General features: G+C 34.7%; 1 protein-coding gene and 1 non-coding gene across 2 annotated transcripts; both read right to left on the reverse strand.

The window, feature by feature from the left end:
- Positions 1-579: 579 nt before the first annotated feature.
- Positions 580-3739, reverse strand: LOC106430559 (transcription factor SPEECHLESS). The gene is made up of 3 exons (XM_013871352.3): positions 2503-3739; positions 1601-2194; positions 580-1026 (listed from the first exon to the last, which is right to left on the reverse strand). Exons 1-3 carry the CDS (start codon positions 2908-2910, stop codon positions 961-963), a joined length of 1068 nt encoding a protein of 355 aa, XP_013726806.1. The 5' UTR covers positions 2911-3739; the 3' UTR covers positions 580-960.
- A 19965-nt stretch (positions 3740-23704) lies between these two features.
- LOC125579636 lies at positions 23705-23811 on the reverse strand. Its single transcript, XR_007317696.1, has one exon. It is a non-coding gene; the product is annotated as a small nucleolar RNA R71 (small nucleolar RNA).
- Between the last annotated feature and the right edge of the window lie 1154 nt (positions 23812-24965).

Below are 24965 nucleotides of genomic sequence, written 5' to 3' on the forward strand. Positions count from 1 at the left end.
CCCATCAAGCTAGGATCTAGCCTAGGTTAATTTTTCAGTGAGAACTGGTTCGCCTAACCCTCAAGCTACCCAGCTAAACCCCAAATGAGAATACAGACGACTTGGGATGTTTTTTTTAAAGTGACCCATAAGGGGACTGAAGCGATTTCTTAGCCCAAGAACCTAAGAGAGGTGGAAGGGTAAGAGACGGGTCACATTTGTAACCTTTATCTTCAGTAGGAGGTGGAATCGGCGGTTCTGTTTCCAGGGAGAAGACACTGAAGGTTCTCGCATAGGAGGAGAGAACGGTGGAGCAGCGACGGCTGTGTAAGAGGCGGAGCCGCCAAGGATGAGCAATCCAAGTTTTCTTGGGTTGTCGCTTGAGAGAGATTTTTGTGGGGGCGTGAGGTGAAACCAGACATTTATATGTACGGCATAGTATACATTTCCATCATTTAAGTTCGTGCAACGATAATCCATAATAATTAAGACGTTAAGATATAACTTGTGTTTGCTCCAAAACTATATTATGTTGATCTCTAGTTTTGAGTTACACTGAATCTGTCAAATTCGTTTGGTTCGTTTAGGAATACCCGATGCTAACGAAGAAAAAAAACATCAAGGAAAATCCACGAGAAACTCATACACTGTTGTTCATTCACAAGCAATTACAGCTACAATGCTCGATGTAATGAAGCATAAAGTTACATGGTAGGAGTACTGTCACCTAACTCTAAGCTTACAGAGAGAAAAACATGTGAGGAAGGTGTTAAATATTAAGCTGATAACTTTTTTAACCTCATTTATATTGGTTATACTTAATAATATTTGTTCAAACTTTAAATAACAATACTATTCAAAATGAAACCATATATTTGTAGAAATATTTGGAGATAATTAAAAGGATGGTGAGGAGAGAAAGTGAGTACGTACTGATCTCTCGTTAGAGTTTATTTGAAGATGTATCTAATCCTTCTTTTATTAGCAGAATGTTTGCTGAATTTGTTGAGCCAATTCTTCTGCACTTAGTTGGCACTCAACTCCAATCTATCACAAGAAAAACAGTGAGATACATATAGATCATTCATTGTCATTCAATATCATAACATTTATCTAAAATCGATTTTAACTATATATTCTCTCTTCCCTAATGTATAAACTAACCAATAGCAAAACCAGTAATATCAGCTTGAAATATGACATTATTTTACGTTAACATAGAATGTAATAAGGAACGATTTTGTTAATAAACTATGGGAACAAAAAAAGATATGGGAACAAGTGTAATTATACTTTAGAAAATAAAAGTAAAAAAAAAATATTTTACTAAGATTGTGAGTAAAATATATAAAACAGAGAATGGTCTAGCTATTTTGTATGCTTGTAAGCAATCTGACATACCCGGCCCTATTTTTGTGTGCATTTATGTGTAACACAATGTAGGTAAGATCTTACACTGATTTTATTTTTTTCTTCTATAAACTGCGTATGAATTTATGTGACTGAATGAATTATTATTTATAACAATACCCTACCATTTCACCCGCACCATATATTAGAGTCATTGCAAAAAGAACAACAAAATCAGTGAAAGTTAGTTAGGATGATTATTCGTACGTACCTTGATGGTGAAAGAGTAAAGCATGGTTTCTTCGACGGTGTTAATGTTAACCTGAAGAATCTCGAGAGACAAATCCTCAAGAGCAGCGATTATCTTCATAACCTGTCCTGGGATCTTATGCGATACCGTTTTGAGCAGCACATTAGCTCCTGAGAACTTCACTTCCACGTCAGCCAAAGCTGACTTTGAGTTAGCAACAAGCTCATTTATTAAACTACTCTCATGGTTACTACTGACTGAAGGAGAAGAAGAAGATGAAGCTGGGGAGTATGGAGGTGGGTCCCCTAAGCAGTAAGAACGAGGAGGCTGTGGGATGAGTGGTAGTTGCGGAGGATGGGCTCCGTATGGGCTTGTGGGCAGAGGGGTTCGAGGGCTTATGGGAGGGAGAAGGAGATGATGGTGGCTGATACGAGGGCTAAGAGGCGGTTTTCGCGGGCTTAGAACATTTGGTGAAGGACGAGGGCTTGGGACTAGTCTCGGGCTTAGGACTTCCGCGTAGGTCTTACGTTGTTTCTTGGCTTCTAAGGATTGAAGAACTTGCTGTAGCTCGTTTATGTATTCCACAACTCCACCTATAATCGATGCTTGGTCCCCCTTTTGTTGTGATACAAGGAAAAAAGTATAATAAGTCAATATGAACATTCTTTCACATTGCGACATGAAAGAAATAAAATAAAAGGAGATGACTAGTGGGACTAAATAATTGTCATGAATATTAAGAATGCATAGATATGATGCATTTGTGTAGATATTGATGCATTTGTTGTAATTGATGTTTTAGGTATACCAATAACACTGAAAGGCAAAACATTTTATAATAGTAGTTAGGCTATGCTATATATATGGCAACTCATATAGCAAAGTACTGACTAAGAAAATATTTGGATTTATTGAGTATATACCCGCTTGACGTAGAAACAAGGCATAAGAGAACGTAAAACGATCAAATGCTCGTTCATTTGCTTTCTTCTATTACGTTCCACGTTTACATGAGACATCTTTTGTTGCCCATCTTGCTTATTATCTTCATCATCTTCTTCTTCTTCTTCTCCTTCTCCATCGTCGTCGTCTTCTTCTTCTTTCCCAGTTTCTAGTCTTTTCCTCTTCTTTTTAGGAGATGAAGTTTCATGGTTTTGATTCTTTACTAACTCTTTGGAACTTGTGGTTCCATCTTTAGGTGTAGATGCAGCAGTGGAAGATATCTCTCCGGCGCCTTCAAGACTCTCTAAGATAGCAAACAGATCATCTCCGGCTAGTGAAGTGTCCACGAATTCACATTCTTCAAGAAAATCCAGTATTGTCTCCTGCATCGTGACTAGAAATATCGCTCTCCCTCTCTCTATCTCTTCCTCATTTGTTGTTTTGTCATATGGTTGTATACAAAAAGGTAAAGTAAAAGTAAGATTTAGAGAAAGAAAGAAACGCAGAGAGACATATCAAGTTGAGAGAGAGAGAAATAGAAAGAGTGTATGCTAAAAGGAGTAAATATTAGGGATTCGCATTCATCGAGGACTAAACCATAGCTATCCAGTTTCAATATTTATTATTATACTTTGATATTATTTATTTATTTATGCGGTTTGTGCCGTTGGATGAAGTTTGGGGAGAATCTAGGTTTTTTGGTGTGTGTCATTTATGTTTTAGATATAAATATACATATATATAGGGTACAATTTGATCGTATACTTTATATTAGAGAGATAAAGGTTGCATATATGCAAAGGGGTAAAGTTTTCATTAATCACGAGATCGGTATAATTGTTTGTTATTTTGGTCCACGCAAATATGTAAGGCACACAAACACGGACATGTACGTTCTTTTGTATTTATTTTACATGTATAATATGGGTTAGGAATGGTCCGACCATACCCTGTTTTCGAGTAGACATATCTAAGAAGGGAAGAAAAAATTATTTGAAATTTACTGAATTCACATTTATTTTAGCGCCTTCGCTCGTGAGACAATCAATTGAATGATATGTTGTACATTCGCATTATGGATCAATTATTCACAAAAACTAACTTACATAAAGTTCTACACTGCAATTATTCCACTTAGCAGTCAGCACACACTTGGCTTTCACTAGTTTTAGCCAAGGTAACATTAATCAAACTGACTTGTGGCAAATACTTTCTTACAAGTTTGGTATTTGTGCATACACCCTTTTAAAATTACTATGTTTAATTGTTTAACCTTTTAATTAATATTAGTTTTCTCTATGATCCTGCGTCCTCCCCTGGTTCTAGGTAAATAATCCAAACTAATGTACAATATGTTTATATCTATCTATACTATTATTTGCGAAGTAAATTTTCGAAATCGAACTCTCACGTTAAAAGTTAGAGTGGTTAATAACGTTTATACCCTTAATGAATAAAATGTATAGCTAAATTAAAAAAATAAAAACGAAATTTTAATTTATTTGATTAGATAATTGATTAAAATTAATAATAGTAAGAATAATCCAAAATCTGAAAATATAATTTAAAAATAGAGATAATTTATGTATATATTGTATTGTTATCTGAAAAAGTCTTTTTAGTAAAAAGTTAAAAACATGAATTATATAACTAAATATTAATCAAATAAAATTCTTAATTATATAATTAAAAATAGAATATTGAATTATCCAAAATCTAAAAATATAATTTTAAAAATAGATAATTTATATATATATATATATATATTGTATTGTTATCTGAAAAAGTATTTTAATAAAAAGTTAAAAACACAAATTACATAATTAAATATTAATAAGTGGTTAATAACGTTTATACCCTTAATGAATAAAATGTATAGCTAAATTAAAAAAATAAAAACGAAATTTTAATTTATTTGATTAGATAATTGATTAAAATTAATAATAGTAAGAATTATCCAAAATCTGAAAATATAATTTAAAAAGAGAGATAATTTATGTATATATTGTATTGTTATCTGAAAAAGTCTTTTTAATAAAAAGTTAAAAATATGAATTATATAACTAAATATTAATCAAATAAAATTCTTAATTATATAATTAAAAATAGAATATTGAATTATCCAAAATTTAAAAATATAATTTAAAAAAGAGATAATTTATATATATATATATATATATTGTATTGTTATCTGAAAAAATATTTTAATAAAAAGTTAAAAACAAAAATTACATAATTAAATATTAATAAAATAAAATAATTTTTTTAATTATATAATAAAAAATATAATATTAAGTTATTTTAAAATTTATTTTAGTATAATAAATATAGTGTACAAAGAACTTTTTAAAAATTATGAAAATGTTTAAGCTCGCATCGCGGGCAAAACACCTAGTTGTACATAAAAAGATATGAAAATATTTTATTCAGATGTAATTCAGAAAAAAATGAGAATATCTATTTGATTTTTTAAAATATTTAAAATAATTCAAATATTTATACAAAAATTCATTTAAGTAATTTTCCAAGGGATGATTCAACTTAAACAATTACACATGAAATGAGGTTGTGACTTTTATTTTAGTAGAATAGATATATAATATCACTAAAAAAATACAATATGTATACATACATATACACACCTCTTGTTTAAGTTCATCGTTAAGTTGATACAAGGAGAACACCAATTTGTTTTTAAGAAAATAAAGAACAAGGAATAGATCTAAGGCAGTGTAAATACTTGATGTCATACTAGTCATGCCTCAATTTGTCTCTTCAAAATCAAAATTGATTCTTGAGGAGCCACCCTTCATTTGAACTTTCCCTTTCAAAAAAATTGAAATATTTTGTACATGAATATATGTAATTTTCCGCATATATCAATGATAATAATCCAATTAATTTTTTAATAGAAAATGAACAAAAATTTATGAAGATGGAGCCAAGACAAAGCCAGGTAGACGTTAGGTTTGAAGTTAATGTGTTGGCTGTCAGATATTGTTTACCTGACAATGTCTTTTTTTTTTTGGTAAAATGACAATGTCTTTTTAGTAAAGGGTCGATCTATTATCCTTAATTAGGTTTGTTTCTAGCTCGATTTATAGAGATCAAGATATAAAAAAAAGCAGAGTTCGATGATTGAAAGACAACATCAGTTAATTAAAGTAATTGGTGTTTCTTTTTAGTTCAGTGCTTATGCATGTATATATCCATGAAATAATGAAAACTACATCTTGTTTTTAATAACATGATCGTATATATCAAACATAGTAATGTAACTAAATTTTAACTATGCATGTATGATATTAGTTTGAGATTTGACTCGGATCCAAGATGTTATATATATATATATATATATATATATATATATATATATATATATATATATATATATATATATATATATATATATATATATATATATATATATATATACCGTTTATGGAGCTACGACATGCTTTTAATATTCGTACACTTTTGTCTTCCTCTATTTATTTCGTAAATCAAAATCAACAATTCTATAACACCATTGCTTCTGACATCAGTATATATGCATGCAAAAAAACAAAAAAACAAAAAATCGATGGAAAAAAAAAATATTTTATTATGATATGGTATGATATAACGAAACGTTGGTTATATTCTTCATGTAGTCTAAATTAAGAAGTCAAAAGCTGGCGATTGCTCAAAAAAAAAAAAAAACAAACAACAGGTCGAGACACTAAAGAAATGTATTTATTTTGAAGCACAAAGGAATGTATAAATGGTGAAATTTATTACCCTTTTAAAGAGTAATTGAGTTAAAATTGAGAATGAGAGAACAAAGAGAGTTAGTTCATGAAACAAAGTATCTGCAAGTTGAGCAGAGACCAGTACTTGGGAACCAACTATAATAAAGATGGCGGGCGGCTTTCAATGATCGGACACGCCTTCTCCGTGCCCGAGATTTACTTCTTCATCCATCCACATGCACACTTATATACTTTCATATATTTTTCACATTGACATATACTTTCATACTTGCATATACACTCATCTTTTCACATTGACATATACTTTCATGTATTTTTTTTTAAATTATCTATTTGCGGAGTTTGATCTTTTCATTTACTATGTCGACGGTGGATTCTAGATGGTCTGTTTTTTTGGTTAATACTAAAAGATATTATAACTTTACAAATATATAGGAGGATTCGCGGGGGATGGTCATTTGTAAGACACTAATATTTTTTAAATATATGATGAATAACGAAAGAATAAATAAATACTGTGTTAATAATATTTCGTAACTAAATTGATAATATGCAGTACCATTTTTGTTATCTCCGTGGTGGAATTGTAAGGCTTTAGCCTATGAGAGCACAACCGACTCAAAACTCGCTACAAGTGATTTTGAAGGCGGAAGTCTTTGGCATGTAGGTATTGGTACTGAACTCCGTATTTATTTTTTGGCTGCTGAAATATTGCTGTGATTTTTTTTTGCTTTAGTTTTAAATTTTTAATTTTTTTTAAATCTTTAAATTTGGACTATAGGTATTTGTTTTTGAGAAAAATAAGTACTGTGGATTTAAAAAGAAGCTATAAACTTAAAAAAATACAAATCAAAATTAGTGTAAATTTAGAATTATAGGTATAATTATAGCTGTAGAAAACATCTATATCAATAGCCGATCACATCCATAGTCTTGTAACCAAGAAGGCCATTTTAAAAATATTTGTGGCATTATAGAGTATGGTACTATATTTATCTCAAATATAGTATCATGCTCTAATTAAGATTTCGTTCCAATAAATAACACTCTTTTAATTGGTTGGATCTCCTGTTCTAAAATGCGGACGCCTAACCGTGTAAGCAGCCGCCTAGTCGTTAGCCAGAGCTAAGCCGTGGCGTGGAAGTGCAATTAGGTGGCTCTACGCGGTTGTCCGATCAATTCCCGCATTATCCGCATAAATTGTGTTACGCGCCCGCCTAATTCAACTCGTTAATGTACATAAGCCCAATAACTTAATAATTGTCCATTAGCAAAAGTTAAAAATTGCCCATTAAACCTACTACGTAAAGAAACCAGCAAGGATTCATTAGCTTAGGACCTGACTGGTTCAAACGCAGCGGTTGCAGTTGCGAGAGTTTACGGCTGCGGGTGGTTGCAGTTTCTAGCAGTTTTAAGAGATTTGTACGACTGGTTCTGCGGTTAGAAATTGGTGCATTTGCGGGATACTTGTGACTGGTTAACTACCAAATACACCAGCGGTTAAATAATAAATTAAAAATATTTACATTTTATATAATTATAAAAATATCAAAAATCATAATATTATAATAAATATGAAAATTATAGTTAGAAAATTATAGTTTTAAATTTTTTAAAATTATAGAAAATATTTTTATTTTAAAATTTTATAATATTAATTAAAATATAATAGATATATTTTAGTATTTTTATAATTTCAATTTAAAATTTTTCTTCAATATTTTTATTTTTGTATTTATATGGTTTTTTTTTTTAAAAAGAATCATCCCGCAACCGCAAACGCTAGCTGGAACCAGCTTTTGATTTTAAAAGGTTCGAAGCGGTTTGAAGCGATTTGTAGCGATTTGTGTGATTGTTTCAAAACGCTGTGAACCGCTACCAACCGTAAAAGCTGCGTTTGCGGGTGGTAGCGGGAAAACCAGTGACGTCCTTAGTTTAAGTTGTGGAGCGTGTAAAATAGAGACTAGCAATCTTTTTACTTTTTTTTCTGTATGCTCTGAAGATCAAGACTTGTTTATCCCATGAATTGCCTTTTTTCTGTAATTTTTGAATCAGATGTATACTTAGAAAATTATGGTTATCCATAAATGTCATATAAACATGTCTATGAACTTTTATATTTATGTTTGTTAACTAAATACATTATAAATATATTAAATTGTATTAAAAACTATGCTCCACATACTTCCCGATTTTTCAGTAATTCGTTAGGTCCGTAGTGACTGTCCGACTAGCACCTAACGTAGTTCCGAACAGAGGCTGGACCCAGTGCCGTGCCACAATACATAGAAATGAAACCTTCGCTTTTGGGCATCAAAAAATATTTAAAGATCAAGGGTATCATATATTATTTTAGAGGCATAATATAATTATAAGAACTTGAGTTTATACATGAAAACACTATGATAATTAGGATTAAAAAGTTGGGTCTATAGTGAAAACATGGATTTCCTAAGTAACAAACAATGTAGATGATTTTTAATTGTTAAAGAATTAGAATAATTAGATATTGTCGGTTATAGTTTTGAATGCATTTTTGAAATATTAAAAAACTGAAGTTAGAAAATTTATCTTTATTTAATTATGAAAACAAAAATCTTGAGTAATTTGTTTTATTTTATCTTAAAAAATAGTTATAGAATTGAATGATGAATACTTGATTAATATTTTTTTTACAAAAATAAAATTCTTATATAATTAATATTTTTGGAAGTTATATTATCTATATGTTTATTCTCTATTGTAATATGTATTATTATTTTTACTGAATTTTGTTTATATCGCTTCGGGCAACCAGGCTGGACCAAACGAGTTTAGGTTAAAAACATCATAACGCATCAGATAACACATATGAATTATATATTTAAGAACGCATATTCACATAATATATATAGAAAACGCGTGTACAAGCTTGCATATCTATATGTTGACGACTCGTGTAGTTATGAGTTATGAGCATGTTAGCAAAAAAAAAGTGTAGTTATGAGTTTTATAAACAGTAGGAGTCTCAATGGGGACCAAAACACAGTATGCCCTAAATGGCTAAATGTTACACCTACGTCCTATGATCGATACAGAGAAGGTAAAAAAAACAAAACCCTACGTTTGTAGCTTTGAACTAAAAGCAGCTCTAAAGCCCTAGCTCCGATTGAGAATTTAATGGTTCTCTGAGATACATCTAGGGGTAGTGTTGATGAGATTCTTAGACCATCTCAAATAGTCTTTTTGAGGGTAAACATAAAAAATAATGAGAGAAACCATTCTCTAATGGTACATCATTTTGATGTTAGACTTTTTATTTACAATTTGATCCTTAAAATTTCCTTTAACTTTTTTTTATTTACAAAATTTAATACTTGTATTATTTACATTTAACAGAATTATTAATACTTTCATAACACAATTATAAGTTTATATAAATCATTTTACATTCTTTTAGCTAAATTTATGTACATAAAAATATTTAGTTAAAATTAAAAAAAGGCAAAATTTGTAAGTTTTTTAAATAATAAGTATTATTAGAATTAAAATTTAGTATTGAAGAATATTATTTTTGAGAGGGAATTTCATGTTTACCACTTTCACTGTACCATTATTCATCTTTACTCCATGTTCGAAATTGTGCTAGGCGTAACGCGTGCTGCTGACTTGGGCCTAGCGCCTAATCGATTAATCTGAAATTACATGGGGATTAGTCGGGGATTAGTTTTAGAACTATTTTTCATATATTTAGGAATATAGACAATTGTGTTGCATATTCTTTCACATTATTACGCATGATGCAGCGACGGAAAGTCTTTTTCTTTCCTTTGAGGTAACTTGTTCCAACCGCAGCCAGCCCGCTGTTTATTTTTTTTTTATTTAGAGTTAAATGAAGGGTAAAAATGACATAACGTACGTTGTCTTCTCCAGCTGCAAATTCTGCAACCCTAATCTCAGCCGTCAGCCATTTTTAGACCATTTATTTCACTCTTTCTTACATTTTCTTTTGATATTTTACACTTTAATAATGTAAAGCTAACATATTCACACTTGATTTCAATCGTATAACAAGGAAATATGAAGTTTTTACGTTTCCGATTTTTAACCCAAATACATCGAAATCGCGGCGGCTTCATCCCGCCGACCGATTTTCCGGCGTGTATATAGTGTCAACGGCCGCGTTTTAGAACCTGGTCCTTACCATTACTAAATGAACATTTTCAAAATATCTTATTCATTAAATGGCAAAAGACTTTTATACCCTTGTTCTTTATATATATAATAAATAACTATTTAAATAAAAAAATAAAAATAAAAAAATAACTTTTTATGTTTTCGAATTATACTTTTTCAAATTCAAAATTTTTATAATTTTTTTTTCAAAATTTCTTTTGAAAATCATGTTTGAAACTATTTTTAAATATTTTTGTAAGTATTTAATTATATATTTATTAGAATCCTAAATTTTACATTACCAAAAACTCTATTCCACCCATCAACTCTAAACCCTAAGTCTAGATTACTAACCCTAGAGGTATGAATGTATTTTACCTTTCATTAAAAGTGAGTAAAAATGGTTAGTGTAAATATGAAAATGATACTATGAATGTGGAATTTGTGGCAATTTCTTCATTTTCGAGAGAAACAATAAAATTAAAAAACCATTGAAATAAAACACAAACTCATTTTGAGTTTACATCAATTTGAGGGAAACAATGATGTAAATCATTAGAGATGCCCTTTAAAGGAAATTAATGAAATTAATGAAAAACCATAATGATAAGAGAAAAGAACAATAACAATCATATACATCATGTACAAAAATATATGTTAAATACTATTTTCACAAAAGAATACTAACCTTGAAGTTTGAAGTAAATATATAAAGCATGAACCATTACCTTCTTCTTTTTTCTATCAATATTTTTTAAAAATACTACTCCTTCCGTTTCAAAGAGTGTCACTTATACATTTCACGTGGATTAGAAAAATGATAAAATATATTAATGTACCCTCATTTATTATATGGTTATTTAAAAAGGTAAAAAAATATGTAATGAAAATTTGCGTTGGAAATATAGAATAATATTTTTTTTAAACAAAAGAAATTTTTTAAATGATATTATTTTTGAAATAGAGGGAGTATACATATTTTTCTCTTTCTATTACATTTGCACGACAAACAACTAATTTCATAATTTCTGCCTGCATCGCAGCTACCCTTACATGCGTACACGCCTCTCGTCTATGTAATGTAATGGTTGTCAATAGGGCCTGGCTATACGGTCGTATATATAACTATGTGTATACCTCTCTGTTACTTATTAATGGTAAAATGTGAATATATCCAGTGACAGAAAAGAAAAAGTGAATATATCCATAAACTGGAAAAGGTGTTGTACTAGAAGAAGAATCTAAGGGCTTAGAAGGATGACATTTCCTTTATACTATATGTTTATTTGGGTAAAAAAATTAAAATCGATTCTAGTAGAAACAAAATTGTAGAAGTAGCTGAAGTGGTGAATGAAATGGGTCCTACTCAGAATTTAATCACTAAGGAGTTCTGAAATATCATTTACTCTTACCACGAAATACATGAGCGACACTTTATTGAACTTTCTCTTCTCTCTCTCATCCTAATGTGCCATGGTATGATTACATATTATGAGTTTCATCATCTATGAAAGACAAATACCGTAGGTAATGATTATGTTCCTAATACGAATGTGTTTCCTGAAAAATAGCTTAGCTCATTTTTGTTTTCTTTTCCGATTTACAGCATCAAGAAAGTTAGATATGAACAGAAGAGTACAAGACAAGATCAATAGCACAATTAGGCCTCTTAGAATTTTTTTTTTTTTTTTTTTGAGAAAACCCCTTAGAATTTTTTTTTCTCTTGATTGTTATGTTTCTCTGTATTTGCTATGCTTGCAAAAAAAAAAAAAATCAGTAATTACAACAAAGTTAGATACGAACACAAGAGTACAAGATTAACAGCACGATCCTCTTAGAATAATTTTCTCCTAACTATTATTTTTCTCTGTACTTGCCATGCTTGCAAAAAGAGAATTTCAGTCAATAATATTATATATATATAATATAATTGTAAATTTCAAGCTTCATCTGCCTTCCTCCCACAAGCGAGATTTAAAGGTAACCAGTGGCACACACGTGAGAACTGGAAATGCATGATTGGCCAATTCGATATAAGAGGGAACAGCCATTTATATATCTAAATCACGATCGGCTTGCCAGATAAATTGTAGTTAGAAATATTCTAATTATCTTCTTAATTAAGATTCTTCACATAACGAACGTTCCTACATATTAGCAGTGCATGATACAAATGCCATGAATTTTTGTATCAAACAAAAGATCCTCCTTGGAGTCTAATCACAATTGATTCTCAGCATTTAGTACTATTATCTTACGTTAAATCTAGCAGTGTTTAACTTTGAAAGACACGTTAATGATTTAGACAGCCCGCAAATTTTGTTTCATAAATGCTACTCCCTCTGTTTTTCTTTATTTGACGTTTTAGAGATTTCACACAAATTAAGGCACTTAGTATAGTTCATTTTCTATCCTTCTAAATTAATTGCTATCATGTCTTGTAATGCATTTAAAGTAACGTAGATATGGGTAAATATAGTCTTTTTGTCATTTACTTTGTATTGTTTTCAGTAAAACGTCAACTAAATTGAGACTAAAAGAATTTCCAAAACGTCATTTAAATAAATACGGAGGGAGTACGTACTATCTGTGTGACCACGAATTAAAGAGCAAGAAATGATACTCTTTCATTCAGCGAAGGATGATTAGTCCATCAGTACCGATCATTACTCCTAATTAAGCAGTGATTTATTTACTAATTTGGGTGAAATAACAATTACGGCTAAATTTGGAGAAGAAATGGACCCGCCCCCCCTCCCGGCAATGTGTGGAGACTACAGTTGGAAATTTGAGTCATTATCTGCGGGTTATGACTTATTGCCGTTTAACTTGCCTCGAAACAGATGCAGATCTGTTGGATCATGCTTGAAATAACTTGAGCAATACGTTATCTATTTTCTATCGAGTTATGGATTAGGAAATAGGAAAATCCTTAAGTGTTTAGGAGTTATTTAAACTTTATTATCTGGTGTGTTTAGGATTTTATATTCTTATATATATATGAAGATGTCAAAGTGTGACATAACATATGAGTTTTGTGATTGAGAGAGCTTAAAGTTTTGAGTGACTTTCCTTAAGAGATTAATAAGAGAGTGATTCTTATTAAGTGAGTTCTTAGTTGTGTTCTTGAGATCGGGTTTCAATATTTGGTATCAGAGCATTAATTTTGAGAAAGATAGATATATTGTGATCAACCACACACCATGAGCGACGACAAGAAAGACAAAGGCATAACCAACCCAAAAGAGACCGGACCATCTTCCATTAAGTGTCCCATGCTCGATTCTGCAAACTACACAGTATGGGCCATACAGATGAAGATTGCACTCAAGGTAAACAAGTTATGTGAGTTATAGAACTTGGAACCAAGGACAAGGACAAAAACAATATGGTGATCGCGTTCTTGTTCCAATCTATACCTAAAGCTTTAATCCTACAACTTAGAGACCTTGATACCGCAAAAGCTGTGTGGGAAGCCATAAAAGCAAGACATGTTGGAGCTGATAGGGTTAAGGAGGCAAGATTACAGACGTTGATGACCGAAATTGACAGGATCAATGATATATGGTGTTTTATACATCTTGTATATATGCTTTTAAATTGGTTTTCAAGTCTTTATCGAGTCTTCCTAGTCCTTTTGGAGTCATTACAGGTCTGGAGTTGCATTGAATGGGAGATGGACCAGCTGGAACAAAAGAGGCAGAAAACAATGCAATTTGGTGGTTTTCACGCAGAACAATCTTGATGACTGTTCCGGATAGCGAAGCAACCTGAGTGACTGTTCCGAGTGAGTGTTCCAGCGGCAGAGATTTTTAAGGAAACTACAATCATTACGGGATTTGCCCTAATTATCCCTATTTTCTCTCCCAGCCGCCTGTGGCTTTGAGATATCATATTTTCTGTTTCTCTTTATCATTCTACGCTATTCTAGACACACAAAAACCATTGGAGACTTTAGGATTGGAGGATTTGCTACTTTGTAAAGGGAGAAGGCTCCATCTCTCTCGCCTAGAGAAGATTATCCTGAACCCTCTTTTTGTTTCTGTTATTTTTATGCAGTATTATTCAGTATTGATGCTTGTGTTTTCTTGTGTCATGGCTGAGTAGTCGGCTAGCTAGTCTAGGGTTCTAGGGTGTTAATCATGTGAGCTAAACATAGATAAGTGAATCATATTATTGTCTTCATTCATATCCATCCTTACTGCTTGCATTAATCTGGCCGCTTAATGCTAGATCCTAGGTTTAACCTGTTCATTAACCGTGTAATAGGTTGCTAGATCTGTTATGAATGAGCCTAGCATCCCTAATCAGCGAAAGTAGATATTAGGGTTTTTGGTGAACCTATCGGACTTGATCTCTATTGCTTGCTGTCGTGGCTTGATCCAAATGAGAGTTTAGGTATCAAGATCGATCAGCATACACTACAAGAAAACAGCGGTATTCTGACGGACGTTCCGACGGAAAATGAATTCCTCGGAATATACCGAGGAATATCCGAGGAAATTCCGAGGAAACATAAAATTTGGTTTCCTCGGAATTTCCTCGGAATATACCGACGGAATTCCGAGGAATTTCATTCCGTCGGAATATTCTTATGGAATACCGAGGAAAATTGTATTCCTCGGAAAAAACCGATGAATTCCGAGGAAATATTATAGACGTTAGAGAGCCGTTGGAGAGCCGTTGGGGGATTTTAAAAATTCCAAGGAAATTCCGACGAACTAACCGTTGGCATCGGAATTCCGTCGGAATTTCCTCGGTGTGTCGGCAGCATTTCAACTATAAATACAAGCACCCCTCTTCCTCTTCATTCACTCCATATCTTCATCCTCCCTCTCACTCTCTTTACACACGAATTTGATTCATAAAAAACATGTCTTCTTCAAATTATTTTCGTTCTTGGATCGATCGACCTCATTTGGATCCGAACACGAGATTGCTTACAGAAGAATACCAACGAGGTATAACCGAATTCATGGGGTTAGTTCACCGACAACCGGAAGCAAAAACAGGTATGTTAAGATGTCCTTGCTCTAATTGTAAAAATAAAAAGGTTATTAAAGAGTGGGATGTTTGGACTCATCTATATTTGAGTGGGTTTACACGAAGTTACAAAATTTGGTATCATCATGGGGAAACTGATTATGAACATGGTAGTACGTACTAGCGAACCTCAGCCAGCAGTTAGATTAGAAGAACCAATTAGAACGGATGTAGATTATGGTGTAGGTACTGAGCAGATGGTAAATGATCATTTTAGAGGGGAAGATTTACCCAATGCCGAAGCTAGGAGATTTTATGATATGTTGGATGCTGGAAAGCAACCATTGTACGAAGGTTGCAGAAATGGTCATTCAGCTTTATCATCTGCTACAAGATTGATGGGCATTAAGACGGATTATAATTTGGCTGAAGACTGTGTGGATGCGATTGCTGATTATGTAAAAGGTATTCTACCCGAAGATAATGTAGCTCCTGGCTCATACTACGAGGTTCAGAAACTCGTAGCTGGTCGGTTTATCGTATCAGATAATAGATGTATGCAGAGACAACTGCATGATTTATTGGAGGGCGGATGAACAGCGGGTTTCATGCAAATTTTGTGGGAAGCCTCGTTATAAAGATACGAGTGGAAGAGTTCCAGTGCCATATAAAAGGATGTGGTATTTGCCTTTGACGGAAAGGTTGCAGAGGCTGTATCTGTCTGAACGCACAGCGCAACCAATGAGATGGCATGCGGAGCACTCAACAGATGGTGAGATCAGACATCCTTCAGATGCAAAAGCGTGGAAGCATTTCCAATCAAAGTATCCCGACTTTGCGTATGAGAGAAGAAATGTCTACCTTGGATTATGTACTGATGGTTTCAGCCCGTTTGGCAAGAGTGGAAGACAGTATTCTCTATGGCCAGTCATTCTTACACCATACAACCTACCCCCAAACTTGTGCTTGCGACGAGAGTTTTTGTTTCTCTCGATTCTCGTTCCCGGACCAGAGCATCCTAAGAGATCACTTGATGTGTTTCTTCAGCCACTAATATATGAGTTGCAACAACTATGGGCTCAAGGTGCTGAAACATACGATGTTTCGTATAAAGAAAACTTTCAAATGCGGGCAGTACTAATGTGGACAATAAGTGATTTTCCAGCATATGGTATGTTATCTGGATGGACAACGCATGGAAGGCTATCATGTCCATATTGTCAAGATAACACTGATGCTTTCCAACTAAAACACGGAAGGAAAACGTGTTGGTTTGACTGTCACAGGAGATTTCTACCACCAGATCATCCATATCGTAGAAGTAGGAATTTGTTTACGAAGAACAAGAGGGTGTTTGACAGTCCACCTCCGAAAATTCGTGGTTCAGATTTGAAGACACAACTTAGAGATTTTGGTGCAGAAAGGACGCCAGACGTCGGTGGACATGAGCGTTTTCCGGTAGATGGTGTTGGAGACCTACATAACTAGCACAAAAAAGTATTTTTTGGGATCTGCCATACTGGGAGGATCATCTACTAAGGCATAATTTAGATGTCATGCATATTAAGAAGAACTTTTTTGACAATCTCATGAACACGATCCTTAATGTTCAAGGTAAAATAAAGGATAATTTGAAGTCAAGACTGGATTTAGTCGATATATGTGCTCGTTCAGAACTTCATGTTGATGAGAATGGTAGGGCTCCTTTTCCCATACACCGACTTGATGCAGCGGGAAAGGATGCGTTTTTTGATTGGATTTCAAACGATGTGGAATTTCCAGACGGTTACGCATCTAATTTGCGTAACTGTATCGACAGAAAGGAAGGAAAGTTTACTGGCTTGAAAAGCCACGATTGCCATGTAATGATGCAGCGCCTCCTTCCGTTTGCCTTCAAGGAACTATTACCACGAAATGTTCATGAAGCAATTGCAGGGATAAGTGGTTTCTTCCGCGATTTATGCACGAGATCAGTGACTCTTGAAGGTATTGAAAATTTGAAGACTAACATAGCCGTGATTCAGTGCAACCTTGAGAAGATATTTCCTCCCTCATTTTTTGATGTTATGGAGCATCTTGTTATTCACCTGGTAAGAGAATTGGAACTTGGTGGTCCTGTGCAGTATAGATGGATGTATCTGTATGAGCGGTATATGTTCCATTTGAAGAAGATGGTGAAAAATTTAAGTAGGGTGGAAGGTTCTATAGTCGCACAGATGATCAATGAAGAAACTTCAAACTTTGCCGAGTACTACTTTCCAGCAGAAGTTCAGACCAAAAACAGAAGACCTGCTCGGCATGATGATAGAGGCGAACGGGCAACATATCATTGGAAGGTTCCAGACATTTTCACAGACGTTGGACGACTTAGCGGAAAACCAAAGGACCGTCGACTTACTGATCAGGAGCGCAGTCATTTGCAAACATATTTACTCACCAACTGCGAAGATGTTCTTCAATATGAGAGGATTTTCATGGCAGAAAAGCGGTTCGAATATAGATACGCCACAGAGGACGAACTAGAAGAAATGAAGCAGAGAGAATTTGGTGGATGGATGTTTACTTATGTGAGTGCTGGTTTGGCCAGAGGTGAAACATTTGACGATTGGATACGCGAGATGGTCGTTGGACCAAACTTTGTTGTGAAGTCATATCCGAGATTTTGTACTCGAGGATATGCATTCACAACTCAGAAGAGGAGACGTTCGAGTACGACTTATGATGCTGGTGTTTGTTCTGCATCAGGAGATGATGTATACTACGGACACATACATGAGATTTTGGAAATCAAGTATTTGGGCATGGTTGGATTGCGCTGTACTGTTTTCTATTGTGATTGGCACGACAACACTCCAGATCGAGGTGTGAGAACAGATGCATTTGGTGTTACATCAGTAAATTCGAGACGGAAGCTGCAATATTATGATCCTTTCATTCTTGCTTCTCAGGCCGATCAGGTTTGTTATATCAAGTACCCCCGGGTAAGGAACAGAGATGATCCATGGGTTACTGTTACAAGACTCAACCCGAGAGGCCGAGTTCAGGGAAGTTCTGAGCTGCAAGACCCACTACAACCAAGCACATCCGGCAACTTAAGTGCAGCAGAAGATTTAGGTGGAGTTGGCCTTGTAGTCGATTTAACCGACTTCGGAGAGGAAGCCGCCGTTCACGTAGAGGATGAACCAGTGATTGGAGAGTTTCACCAAGATCCAGATTCAGATTCATCTGGTGATGACGACTCGGAAACAGACTAGCGTCGACCTTTTTTTTTTTTTTTAAATATAAATACCGAGAAAATTCCGAGGGCAGATAGGTTTTCCTCGGAATTTTCTCGGAATATATCTTGTCGATTTAGGGAATTGAGTATAGATTCAATTTCCTCGGAAAATTCCGAGGAAATTCCGACGAAGATAGAGTTTTCCTCGGAATTCCCTCGGTATATTCCGAGGAAATTCCGAGGAACTTGGGGTTTTAAACCGAAAACAACGTTTTACGGATTGAATAACACGTATATAACCTTCATTAAGTGTCTTAACCAGATTATGAAGTCAAACTTTGGTGTTTTACCCAATCACAAACACTTTTACGATTGCATGAACGAAAACCACACAACAAAAGAGAAACACTTATACACTTTAATAAACGGTAAAGGGAATACTTACAATTATTTTTGAAATTTTGTTATTTCATGGTTTATGATCATCTATACAAAGAATCCTCAATGGTATGCATTATAATTGTATAAGAAATGAAATACGGCGAAAATAATCGATGTTTTGAAACCCCAAACCCTGGTTCCTCAGAATTTCCTCGGTAGTTACCGAGGGAATTCCGAGGAAACCTGGTTCCTCGGACTATTTTCATTTAACCGGGTAAACCAAGCCGCCAAATATTTCGCGAAAATTGAATTAATGATTTCCGAGGAAATTCCGACGGAAATATTAAATATTTCCGAGCAAATTCCGACGGATAATTTCCGTCGGACACCTCATTTTATTAGGTCGAGCCCGACCTTTCTTCCCCATTTCTCTCCGCCGCACTCTCTCTTCTCTCTCGCGATTTCCGCCGTTTCCTCCCGTTTCTCTCGACGATTTCCGGCGAATCCGCCCTAATCCTCCTCAATTTCAGTCCTTGCATCATGTATGAACCCTATCCCACTCTCTTAGGGTAGATTTGTATGGTTTTTAAGTAGATTTGATGATTTTGGAATGAGATTTATAGATTTTTGTTAGGTTGAATGGTAGGATTGTGTAAAATTCGAGTTTGATTATGTATTTCACTTGATTTGGATTTTTTTTGGTTTTTATTAATTTTGTGGTTATAAAAATCGAATTTGTAATTATATATATATATTGAAAACGTTTTTTGTATATAAAATCTATTTTTTGCATTTTTAAAATCTATAAAACTTTTTTTGTGATTAAAAATCATATATATAATATTTAAAATCATTTTTTGTAAACATATATATAATCTATAAAACGTTTTATGTATTTTATATATAAAATATAAATTTCTATATTTATTAAACATTTTTAATATTATTAAAACTATTTTTTTGTAATTATTAAACATATTAAATATTTTTAAAACTATTTTTTGTAATTATAAAACTGTTTTTGGGATTTATTAAAACTATTTTTTAAAATTTTAAACTATTTTTTATTTATTAAATTTTTTTGTTAATTATTAAACTATTTATATTTTTGTGATTAAAAACTATTTTTTTAACTATTTATTTAAACTGTTTTTTTAATTAAAATTATTAGAACTAATTTTTAAATATGTTTTTTTTTAATTTACAGGTCTAATGATGATCAGACCCGGCCTCGCCAGCGTCGTAGCCGGGGTGGTATGGGGAGCCAGTCTCGGGGTTCGTCCAGCCATGTTCAGGATTCCGTTTCGCCCCACAGCTCCTACCATACATCTCTCTCTCCATTACCCGCTCCTGCTGCTCCCGCTCCCGCTGCTGCACCCGCTCCTGCTGCTGCGGGTCCTCCGGGAGTGATGAGTGTTGCGCAGTTGGTTCGACAGCCCGGTCGTGACCATCTTCCCTATCTCACTGAGTATCCACATGGACATGGTCAAACATGGTAATTAAACTTTTATTTTTTTTCTTAAAATTTGATTCATTATTAATAATTGGTTCTTTTTATTAGGTTCAACCGATCAGGGAACGGGATCAGCGCATGGATCAACCGTATGATGTACTCAGCCCTCGACAAGGGACATCCGACTTTCACTGACTTTCCTCCCGAGAAGCAGCATCTGTGGTTTCGTCAGTTTGCGGTAAGTATTCAAATTTTTTACTTATATTTTTCATTTATTAAAACTATTTTTTGTGATTATTAAACTATTTTCTATATTTATTAAACATTTTAAATATTATTAAAACTATTTTTTAATTATTAAACTATTTTTTATTTATTAAAACTTTTTTTTGTAATTATTAAACTATTTTCTATATTTATTAAACTATTTTTTATTTATTAAAACTTTTTTTGTAATTATTAAACTATTTATATTTTTGTGCTTCAAAAACTATTTTTAACTATTTCAGCAAGAATTCAACTGGAATTCCGATGATACGCTCTCTATCTATCACCATTTTGTCCATAAAGTTATGGACAACTATGGGAAGCAGATGTACGAGTGGAAGAAGAAGTGGGAAGTAAACAAGGTAGTTTTTAATTTATTAACAATTTTTAATTTATTAAACTATTTTTTAAATTATTAAACTTTTTTTTTAAAATTAAAAGGTCCCAAAGTCGATGAACGACACGGTCTGGAAGGAGTTGTGTGCGCATTGGGATAAGGAAGAGACGAAAGAAACTTCTTCCACCAACTCCAACAACCGCAGGAGCGACCGTAAAGGGAAGGGCATCTACAAGCATAACTTGGGTGCTCAATCTATTGCCACTCTGGCGGATCGCATGGTAAGTTCAACCGCTTTTTCTTCAATTATTTAAGTTTCGGAATTTTATTTTTTGTGCATTTTTTCAAATTTCTAATGTTTGTTTAATTTATTTTTTTTCAAGGCGGAAGAAAATGAGGGCGACCCGGTTGATGATCTCGCCCAAATGAAAAGGGCGTATACCAACAAGAAGACCGGCCAGATTGATGATGGTCTTGTGAGGGACGTGGTCGACCTGGTCCAAACTCAGGTGTATGACGAAGTGTTTCAGCTTCAAACCGATGATGACGATTCACGGCTTCGACCAACTTGTCCCGGGTTCGAATCAACGAAATCGTTGAATCGGTAAGGTTTTTTTTTTTTAAAGTTCAATTTAATTATTTCTTGATTTTTATTTTATCATCAATTTATATTATCTAAATTTGGTTATTTATATTTCAGTCGGTTCCAAAGAAAAAGGGACGTTTGGTCGGTTTGGGTCGTCGCTCCCGGTCGGCTGCTCCTTCTTCTGCACCACCACAATATGTTGATCCAGAAGTTCTTACGGCTCAGCTGAAGGACAAGGATGATCGGATATCTGCGTTGGAGACCCAGATGGCAGCTCAACAGGCGGGCTATGAGACCCAGAAGAGGCTAAACGAGCAGATGATGGAGATGATGAAGAGGATGTACCCGAACGAGGTGTTCTCGAACATTCCAGACCCGTAGTTTTTTTTTTTTTACCAAAAACTCGGAATGTTTTATTTATATTTGAATATTATCTACTATGTTTTAATGTTTTATGTTTTATTCAATTTTAATTTTAATTTTAAATTTTTGAATTTAAATTTTAAAAATTTTAATTTTTTTTAAAAAAATAAATTTTTTTAAAAAATTAATTTTTTCGAAATTCCGAGGGAAAGCAGTTCCTCGGAAAATTCCGAGGCGAAGAAGTTCCTCGGAATTTTCCAAGGGACAGATGTTCCTCGGAATTTTCCGATAAACATTCCGAGGAATATTTCGTCGAAACTTCCGAGGATTGGACCATCGGAATTCCATCGAAATATTCCGAGGAAGGCGTCCCTCGGTATATTCCGAGGAACCTTCCGACGACCTTTGTGTCCTCGGAGTTTCCTCAGAATTTTGTTTTTCTCGGAATTCCGTCGGAAATTTCCGACGGAATTCCGAGGAAATATGAATTTCCGAGGAGAAATTTCCGAGGATTTTTTTCGTCGGTATGTCCTCGGAATAGCGTTATTCCGACGACATACCGACGATTTTTTCCCTCAATATGCCGATGTTTTCTTGTAGTGATAGGGGGCAGTTCCACGACAGTGGGCTGTTCTACTTGAGTGATCCGAGTTCTGGACCTGTTCTTATAGCGCTTGAATAATTGTTTATCTCACAAGTATTAGCACCTGATGAAGTAACCCTAGGCTAGCTTCTTTTAAGTTGAATTCACATTTACATTATTTACTTGTTTTGCACGTTACCCACAAATTAAAACCCCCATATTGTTTTAGCTTGATATTGATCCCGTAAAGATAAAGTGTAATAGTTGGTCTCTGTGGATTCGATCCTAAAGTGCTACATCGACATACCATTCGATTGTGGTAGTGTGCACATTAGGTTAATTGGTGTGCGTATACACGTAATATCAATTTGGCGCCGTTGCCGGGGACCATCTTTTTTACCTTTTTTCGGTTATTTATTTAGTCTAAGACCTCTAACTTGCTCTATCCTTTTTGTTGTAACTAATGTTCCAGGTGCATGATCAGTAGATATACTCGGAGAAACGCACAAGGAGAATTGGTTACATTTACCAACCAGGAGCTAGCAAGGTTAAAAAGAACAAATCGTCAACAGCCAAGAAAAACCGACACCACTATGGGTGATCACGCCAATCAAGAGCAACTCACTGCTCAGTTGCAACAGATGCAACAACAGATGCTTCAAATGCAACAGACCATCCAAGCTCAGCAGGATGCTGCTGAATAGGCTGCTCTCGCGCGGCAGGAACAACAGACGCATACTGTTCCAATCGGGCAGAGAAACCTTCCTTGCAACATCCCTACTACGCGCTCTGCCATTGTTCCTCCACCCTGCACCAGGCAGGACTTCGAGATCAAGCATTCTTTGATTGGTCTAGTACAGAGAAAGGCGTTCTCTGGTCTCCCTACAGAAATTTCAATGGAGCATATTGAGAGCTTCGAAAAAGTCTGCAGTTTCACTCGCGCGAATGGTGTTCCACCAGATTACATCAGGTGCATGCTATTCTCATTCTCTCTTGATGGAAAAGCTGCACGGTGGTTGAACTCTCTCCCTACCGGCTCTCTCACTTCATGGGAACTGGTCCGATCAGCGTTCCTCAGCCATTTCTACTCTAAGGCGAGAACAGCTGCATTGAGGAACAAGATCACCTCCTTCAGACAGCTCACTGATGAGCCTTTCTGCGACGCATGGGAGCGCTTCAATGACTATCGCAGAGAATGTCCTCACCATGGATTTGATGATGATTACCTCCTGGACATTTTCTATGATGAAGTGGACTGGAAATATCAAGGTGCTCTAAACTCTGCGAGCAATGGAGACTTCATGCTCAAACCACTGATGGAGCGTTTAAGCTGATTGAGAACATGGCTGCTAGCTCAGCTAATAAGAAAGAGGAGAGTGATTGCTCCAAGAAAGGGAACAGTTCTGACACCCAGAAAATAGATGAGCTGACTGCCAAGGTTGATCAGCTACTGAAAAACAACCAAGGGCACGTCTTCAACATGGAGCAAGCTACGGCTGGGCATATTCAGAACCAGAACAAGCGACAACCGCAGAGCAATCAGCAAGCTGTTCCAGCTACTGAGAACAGTCAACCGGATGAGCTGAAGGGTCTGGGTATGATGATGCAACATCTGTTGCAGGGTCAGCAGGTTCAGGCCAAGGTGTTGAATCAGGTAACCACGGAAATGGACACCAGGATGGGCAACATGTTCACTGAGCTGAATAACAAGTATGCCAATCTTGCGATCCACATAAGAAAGATCGATGTTCAGCTTGCTCAAACAGCTGAGAGTGTCAAGAGGCAACAAGAGACGCTCCCTGGAAGAACTGATAAAAATCCTAGGACTGAACACTGTAATGCAATAGAGCAGCCGTTCGCTAAGACTGTTCCAGGTACAGAAGAGAATGCAGAGCAGTCTGCTAGCTCTGGAGTGACTGCTCCTAGCAAACCTGCCGAGACTCCACCATCTCGAGTCTATGTTCCCAAGGTTCCCTATCCAATTCCACTTAGACATCTGATGGATCCCATTAGTGAAGAGCAGCTGATAGGTTTTAACAAGATGGTGAGAAAGCTTCCTAAAGAACTTGCATTCGAAGATGCTGTGCAGATTCATCCATTGCTCAAGTTCTTTAAAAACTGTAGAGAGACTCAAGAGGAGATCAAGGTCCTCTATTCCAAAGCTCTGTCTACACCAGCACTGAAGGTATTGCCTAAGGTTGATGATCCTGGAAAGTTTGTTTTCCCATGTTCCATCGCAGGAACAACCTTCAAGGATGCTCTTTGTGACTCTGGTTCTTGTGTGAATCTCGTCTCAAAGGCTATTGTAGATGATTTGGGTATTGCTAATGTTGAGCGTTCTCAGCTGACCCTGAACTTTGCAAACTC

This window comes from Brassica napus, chromosome A10 (assembly GCF_020379485.1).
Source record: "Brassica napus cultivar Da-Ae chromosome A10, Da-Ae, whole genome shotgun sequence".
NCBI lineage: Eukaryota > Viridiplantae > Streptophyta > Magnoliopsida > Brassicales > Brassicaceae > Brassica > Brassica napus.

Coding starts and splice junctions, on each gene's coding strand:
- LOC106430559 (XM_013871352.3), bottom strand. CDS start 2,910: ATGCAGGAGACAATACTGGATTTTCTTGAAGAATGTGAATTCGTGGAC. Junction 2,195..2,502: donor CTTGTTTCTACGTCAAGCGG/GTATATACTCAA, acceptor TCACAACAAAAG/GGGGACCAAGCATCGATTAT. Junction 1,027..1,600: donor TTTACTCTTTCACCATCAAG/GTACGTACGAAT, acceptor TTCTTGTGATAG/ATTGGAGTTGAGTGCCAACT.